Source organism: Cornus florida, unplaced genomic scaffold (assembly GCF_030987335.1).
Source record: "Cornus florida cultivar Cherokee Brave unplaced genomic scaffold, ASM3098733v1 CherokeeBrave_3.0.0_Hap2_Chr05, whole genome shotgun sequence".
Taxonomy (NCBI): Eukaryota; Viridiplantae; Streptophyta; class Magnoliopsida; order Cornales; family Cornaceae; genus Cornus; species Cornus florida.
In genome coordinates, this window is record NW_026775575.1 from 47,306,371 (window position 1) to 47,314,706 (window position 8,336).

Here is an 8,336-nt window from a genome sequence, read left to right on the forward strand (position 1 = left end):
CGAATTTTTTTCAACCCGGTGCATTAATGGTAACCCAAATGTAAATCCAATGATGAATCAGACAGTGGATGCAAAAGGTAAATCAATGGTCTCTAGGGATACTACGTGTCTACAAGACATAATTGTGACCCTCATTGAGGTCACGAAACCCAAAGAAAATAATTGCAGAAACGACGTTTTAAAGACGGACATAAATGAGCCTAGGGGTAAAACAATCTTTTCCAATATGGAAGTGGGTACTACCAATCATACCATTGGAAAGACAACAAAAAAATAAATCAAATGGACTCAAGAATCACCTGATTCGGAGTCCGGGCGAAAAAGATATGAATTTAAGAATAAACGGCATTCTCTGATTTAAAGCTACCATGACCCTATCTCACTAAAACGGTCATAACTCTCACCACGGTTGGAGTTTTTGAGTGTGCTTCATACCATTGGAAATCTAACTTGAAGTTCTTGAGGTTAAGCTCAAGAATGACCTAATTTGGATTAGAAATAAAGAAGATATGACCCTCTAAAGTTGCCCCAAGAATTCTGTCCAATATGCTAAAAGTAAACAATGCTTCAGGGAGGATCAGTCGGCTGAACCCCCAGCATCAGCAAACCAAAACTCAATGGTCAGCCAGCCGAACCCCAATCATCAGTAGGCTAAAACTTTAATTTTCACAAAAATGGCTACTGGAATGGTGTGAGACAATCATCAGCCGACTGATGATTGCCATCAGCCGACTGGTGGGCTTAGCAGCAACAGAAAAAGCTGTTGTAACCTGCTGTGATCCATGGGAAAGATGCTTAGATTGGTTCTAAGGCTATGCATGCTTCCTAAATGATCCAAACAAGTCTCAAAACACTTCCTGGTCTCATGCAAGCATCTAAAACATGCTAAATCAGAACGAAGCTTTGAATGCTACCTCAATGCATGCATTTTTGCTTAAATTTGCATAATTCATCCATAAATAGTTCAAAAGTTGAAATATAAGAGTTTTGTGGATTTTAAACATGCACACATACGTAAAATGATAATGTGGATGCGTTACAATGGCCTACAGTCTCATTAGATGTCATATGCAAGATATGACCCTTCAATGCATGAAGTTCCTTATATACCACATACAAGCTATGAAAATAAAGTTGCATACATGGCATAAAAGTATCTTTGGCCCTTGGCCTCATTACAATACACATCTAAAGAGTAACAAAAGGTGCACTTAAATACACATTACATAGCTTAGACAACAAATACAAGTTTTTATACAATACACCAAAAAGATCATGATATGCTAACAAGTGCATATTCAATGTTACCAAAAATACTTTAAGATTTCTAGTAAGTCTAAGAATGTTGTGACTGCCGCACTAAAGCTTCTTTACCTACAAAACACCCAGAAACTTCAGGGTGAATAAACAAGTTTATTCGTAGTGAATGAGCATGCATATGATTGACTTATTACAAGTTTGCAATTTAATAGTGTTTAGTTCATGCTATTAAAATGACATTGAGACTTTTAACATAGCACATTGAAATGCAATATCATAAGATTACCAAGTTTAGGGATTAAGGAGTGAAATCAAACTAAGGTGAATACTTGGATATCGCCTGAACTAAAACTGTACTCTTGAGATCACTTCAGGGCTATTAACCCATGGGTACCTTTCCCCTAGTGCGCACTATAGTTTAGGGAGCTCTCTATCTCCCGTACTAGAACCAATTCCTAGCCATGTCAAGTTCTTGATGATTTCCCAAGTTTCCAAAATCAACAAGTAGAGCAGCAAGTCATAATATGTGATAAAACACAATAAGTTCCATGAATTACAAGACTAATCACAAGATCAACATCATAGAAATTGAGTAGATCAACGAGGTAATTTCTCTAGATTTCAAGAGTTGTCCAAATGATTCCCATTAAATCTATAGCAAGGAATAAGTCATGGTCATGCTATATTTCAAGTATAAAATGGAATTCAAACATGGCATAATTAAGTAGTATTTAAATCAATTTATACTAATTAATTCTCTAGATTTAAAAGCTTATTTAAATCATGTCAAATTAATATACAACAAGGTTCAAGTCATGATCATACCATATATAAGGTCTAGAGTGAATTATATGCAAGCTACAATTAAATCATCAATTTCTCAAATTAGTATTAGACATGCATACAATTTATACATCACTATATGGACAATGATTTACTTGAATAATAAATTAGAACACCCCCTACCTCACAAGAGGATTGTCCCTCTTGAATCCAACGAAAGTAAAGAAATTTCAAGTTTTCCTTCTAGGGTTATGAAGAGAAAGATGAGGTAAGGCTTTTGTATTCCAAGCTCAAGGGTCTAAGACAAGTGGAAGGGCACCAAAATGAAGCTTTAAACCTTGAATCAAGCTTTGCTCCAATGGTGGTCAAGTTAGGGTTTGAGAGGAAAAGATGAAAAATGAATAAAATGAAATCAAACCCTAAGTTAAAGGTGGTGGGATTCTCCACTCACTAGGTGCTCTTGCACTACCTCTCTCACACACGTGTAAGACTTAATCTTGTGCTTACACTTGTCATGAATCTAAGGCTCCTTCCTACACTAAATCCCTAGCCTACACTTGTCATGAATCTAAGCCAACATGTGTTCCACTCTTAGGCCAACAAATGGGTGAATCTCCACCCTCATATGTCATCAAACCTAGCCTCCAAGTGGTTTCACAACCAAGCCAACAAGTGGCACCATGAGAGTGTGACACTTGTCACATTTTTCGAAAATTGCAAAAAGGTCATTTTTGAAAATATCTTCCAAATTAAATTGCAAGTTGGTCCCCAAGATAAAAAATAATTACTTTACTTAATTACACAAAACCCCTCAAGTTATGAATATTACTAAAAAGTCACGCATTCATGCCCTTTACAAGAAAAGTAAACATTTAACATGATTTTATGTTTAGGTGTTGATTTGAGACTTCAAGTTTAGTCTTTAGCTGCACCTAATAAGCTCCATCCTCTTATTAGGTCTTGTTGGAGAATTTTATTATAAATTTATTGTGGTGGGAAAATCAAGAGGTGATAGAACCCTTAATTTGTCTTCATCACCATCAAAGAGTCTTCATCCTTTGATTCGATCTTATAACCACTATGGTTTCAATAATTCTCTCTTTGAAATTTTTTTTTTAAAAAAAAAAAAAAAAAAACCATGAAATCCACCCGGCCTGTCCAAAATATTCGGATCGAGTTATGGACATAACCCATTTTTGGTACAATTCGGACTGGCTCAACCCAACCCGATTTCGACTTGAGGTTGGATTGGGACTGAGCTAGGTTGGGCCAGCCCGAAGCCTACTAACATCTTCAAAAATCACTATTTTTTGAAAAAAAAAAAAAAAAAAAAAAAATGGTTAAACCAATTTGGTCACTTCTAAAGTTTATTTTGCTACTGGAAAACTCATTTTACCGACACTAACAAAATCTTAAAAATAGTACCAAAAAATGGAATTTTGGCATAATCGAGCTGGACATGTCGATCCATAGACATGATCTTGGTATCACCGTTATTTTATATATTTAATAATATATATATATATCAATCATTCTGCACATAGATTTGTAAGTGATCATGCATGTGTTGAAGATATTGTTGTGAGCTGAATTGATTTGAACATTATCAACCTACTTATACAAAATTGGTTTAAAAGACTATACTAGTGATCAAAGTGCCGCTAAAGAGCTAACTATAGATTTTGGGGTTTTGAGCGGTTAACCTAGTTGTAAAATCTTTTCTTTTTTCGAATCCCTAACCTCTCTTTGAAAAGTAAGAACTTGGTACCGCTAGGTTACTAGACTGTTGATTTTTATAATCTTTTTCATACAATGAATTTAATTTAACTAGATTAAGTCTTATGATTTTTACTTTTTTATGGCACGATGATTGATAGATTTTTGTTATATTGTTCTAATCCAAGTTAGATTTTTGGTTTACTGCTTAAAAAAAAAAAAAAAAAAATTTATTCCATAAAATTTTCAGTTCGAGTTAAGTATATTGCGTGTGTAACAAGAATAATTGTCCATTATTTAGAGTCGTACTACACATAACTACACACAATAATTGACCATAAAACACGGGTGTAGAATGTGGCCCTACTAATCAAGAATGTGATAAAAAGGGATAAACTGGATGATGTCAAAGCACATTGATACACAAGCAATTAACCACACCATTCAATGATGTGACTCTTTGGTATATAGACACAAGAAATCATTTCTAGGGTTTGAGAATGTGTTTTCTCAAGCACCAAGAGGCCATTTATTTGGTTTACTGCTAAAAAAAAAATTATCCTATAAAATTTTCAGTCCGAGTTAAGTATATTACACGTGTAACAAGAATAATTGTCCATCATTTAGAATCATAACACATGATAATTAACCATGAGATACTAGCGTAGACCCATCATAACAGTATGCACTCATGTTTCTTAGTCAATTATCGCGTGTAATTTATCAAGTTCGGAAGTTTTCAATCCTTTAATGATGATGTCACTATTCAGTGTGGTGCTACTAATCAAGAATGTGGTAAAAAGGGTAAACTGGATGATGTCAAAGCACATTAATGCACAAGCAATTACCCACACCGTTAAATGATGGACTCTTTCGTATACAGACACAAGAAATCATTTCTAGGGTTTGATATATGCCTTGGAAGTCCACCACAAATTGAAAAAATAAGATAGAAGAAAGGTGGATAAAGTTGCCATAGAATTCATAGAATCATAAGAAAATTATACACATATGAAGGGGTAAAATGAAGGAAGAAAGAGGAAAGAAGAAAATTAACACCAATATGTATAATTGTGTGTATATATATATATATATAAGAAATAAAAATTAAAAAGAAGGATTGCACCCTTTACAACATTGAAATCAACATAATGTTTGATTTACAGAAACACGCATGCCCTTGTCTTCCGTCGCCTTTTCTTCGGTTTAGGAGGCTGCAGAACAACCTTGATTGCAGCATCAAACACAGCCTTCACATTCTGAAAAATCGCAAAGGAAAAAAAAAAGAAAAAAGAAAATGAGGCTCAATTAAATTTATTAAATTCACCATTAAAGATTTTCTTTACAAATTACTTTCTTTCTAAGAAACTTTGTGAAAAGTTTGAAGTTTTGAAGTTTAAAACAATATTTTAATTTATTTGCATGCCTGAGAGATATCCTTCTCTTCCACTTTTTTATTATTTTATTATTTATTATTATTATTATTATTTTTTTCAAACAAATGCATTGCTATTAATATTTGTCATCTTACCCACTCTCTTCAAGTCTTAGTAAAGAAAAGAATATTCATAGAATTTAGTTATAAAAATTAGAATATTAGATGTAAACATTATATTATAAACACAAGTGACACAAGATATTGATTATAACCTGTTGAGTCTTTGAGCTGCACTCTATGTAAACAGCAGCACCAATCAACTTCTTCAGCTCCTCACCCTGCCCAATATTATCTTAGTCAATACAACTCATTATGAGAATAACAAGAACACACACACTAATACACACAACTATATATATAGTTTTCATGTACTAAATACATGGTTCATTTGCTAGCTGTGTCAAATTAATTTGACTTGCCTGGGCAGTAGTTATTGGGGTTGCACCAGGGTGATTGCTCAAAAATTGCTTATCTTCGCGTAAATCTGCAAAAAATTACATAATCAAGATGCATGAAAGTAGTCGAGAAAGTTATATCGAGTAGAAAACAAAACTTGTTTAGCTAACAGTTTGTTTTCTAATTGAAAAGGGTCTAGAACAGTCACTAACTTTAGCTTGTAATTTTCTGAAAACAGAACTGTTTTATGAATTTTAAAGAATTATTTTCAGAAAACTGAACGAAGCGAATTCAAATTATCTTACCTAGTTTGGTCCCGACTAGCACGACCGGCACAGTGGGAGCATAATGCCTTAGCTCTGCAATCCACTATGGCCAATTCAACAGTTTAGGTAAGAAACCAGAAATTAAAAAAATATGAATCCAACACAAAAATAAATGTTTAGAGAAATAAAAAAATAAAATAAAATAAAAATAATATATATATATATATATATAACCATTGTGCTTTGTTTAACCACCTTCTTTGAGATATTCTCATAGCTGGCTTTGCTAATGAGAGAGAAGGCCAACAAGAAAACATCTGCTCCTCTGTAACTTAGAGGCCTCAACCTGTTATAATCCTCCTGTCCTGAAAATACATTTCACCAAACTATATTGAGTACTTGGGTGTTATATTGCAATTAATAACTAAAATTAATTTGTTACCTAAGCACAATTATAAATCTTTATTTCTTTTACTGTATGTATCACTATTCAAATTATAAGCTTAAAGAGCGTTGTGATGATGAACTTTGAGTACTGTTTGGTCAATCAATTACCTTGTGGTGATGAGCTTTGAGTATTGTTTGATCAATCAATTACGTTTAATAATACAACTTGAATATCACTTAAAGTAAGTACGTCATACTTTAAACGTTAAATAGTATAAAATTTTAAGTCACTATAATTCTTATCATTTTGAAAACTGGCCAGTTAAATATTCAAAATGATATAAAAAAATCTCATTTTTTAATTTCCACTTAAAAACTTCAAAATTTCTTTTTTTTTTTACTCTATAACGCAAATAAACTCGTCAATCGCGATTATCACGGCCATGGGTATCATTTTTCTAGCATAAAAAAAAAATTAAAAAAAGTAAAAAATACTCTAAAAAAGAAGATGACATATACTCTGTCCACACCTGCAGTATCCCAAAGCCCAAGGTTAACTGTACTGCCATCGACCACCACATTAGCACTGAAGTTGTCAAACACCGTAGGCACATAATCCTACCAAAAAAAAAAAAAAAAAAACACACACACACATACACAGTTACGCACACACAAATAAAGACATCATAATTAAATTAATATAGCATTGATAAATTTCACTAATCACACAAATAGAGATTGAATATACAATATATATATATACACACACACACACATATATATCATACCGTGGGAAAGGTGTTGCTAGTGTAGGAGATGAGCATGCATGTCTTGCCAACTGCTCCATCCCCAATAGTGACACACTTGATGAATCTTGCAGTGTTCATTTTTTCAGCTTAATTATCTTCTCTTTCTCTCTCTGTCTTGTCTTTCTCACTCCTGCTTCTGTGCTAATAATACATGTCTTTTTCTCTCTAGAAAATGATAAAAGGTAGAAGAAGAAGAGGGTATGGAGATATTTTGGAGATGGAGATGGGTTTGAATTTTGAACAGAAATGGAGGGGTGGGAAGGTGGCATTTATTAACCTGCACACTTTACCCACTTTTGTTTTACCTCTTTTTTTTTTTTTTCTTTTTTTCTTTTGTTTTTTCTTTCCCTTTACAATCATTGTATTTGGCTTTCTGTTTCTTTAAGGAGAAGGACAGAGCCAGACTCTAAATAAAGGGGTGTTTGGTGTTGGTGTTGTTAGTTAGAGTTGGTGTTGAACATAGTGTGAAATTCAATGATGGAAATTAAAGAAAATTAGCTTGCTTAGCTACCAAAAGTACCACATATATATATAATGTATTTATGAAAAGGTGTAAAAAAATTAATTACTAACACCAAAGTTTGATGATGGGACCATGCGCTATGCACCATGTCATTCAGAATCATACTCCCAATAGTTACATCGGTGTTATTTTATTTTTACTTTATTAATTCGATTACGGAAAAACGGACACCCGAGATGTCTTGATCGGATTCATCTTTGTTTTGAGGTATATTCCTTGTGATTAAAACAATTCATAATTTAATTAAAAGTGAAATTGTCACAACAACATTTGAGTTGAGTAATTATATTTAAATCTATTTCTAAAGGAAATAATTTGACCTAATTAATTATTACCATCAGGCGTTTTAAAGTGAATTATACGAAAGATCTACTTTAATGTATATGAAAATTATAAGCGGTAACTTAGAAAATCATTTTCTTTATAGATTTGATTTTTATAATTATTGTAATGAATCTTTTCTTCTAAATAGAAATTGTATTTATTTACAAAAGTTAGCTAGGTAGTTAATAATTTGGTCTTGCAAAAATGGAACCTGAATTTGTTTTTTTTTATTTTTTATTTTTTAAAAAATAAGATTTCGCCTGTAATATGATGACTGTAAAAGCTCCTTGTTTCAGATGGCCATTGTGGAATTTAAACGTAAAATAAAAGTCATTGTTGGTAGAGTTGTAAGGGAAAATAATAAAAAAAGAAATAAGAAACAAAAAAGCACACCTGTCAAAAGTATATGATAACTTCAATAAATTCATTTATAC

The 8,336-nt window shown here is 32.6% G+C and overlaps 1 protein-coding gene across 1 annotated transcript; it reads right to left on the bottom strand.

Moving 5' to 3' along the window:
• Window positions 1–4,718: 4,718 nt before the first annotated feature.
• On the bottom strand, window positions 4,719–7,481 carry LOC132306410 (rac-like GTP-binding protein RAC2). The gene is made up of 7 exons (XM_059803796.1): window positions 7,035–7,481; window positions 6,777–6,864; window positions 6,115–6,224; window positions 5,899–5,962; window positions 5,617–5,681; window positions 5,410–5,475; window positions 4,719–5,018 (listed from the first exon to the last, which is right to left on the bottom strand). Exons 1-7 carry the CDS (start codon window positions 7,131–7,133, stop codon window positions 4,920–4,922), a joined length of 591 nt encoding a protein of 196 aa, XP_059659779.1. The 5' UTR covers window positions 7,134–7,481; the 3' UTR covers window positions 4,719–4,919.
• Window positions 7,482–8,336: the final 855 nt, after the last annotated feature.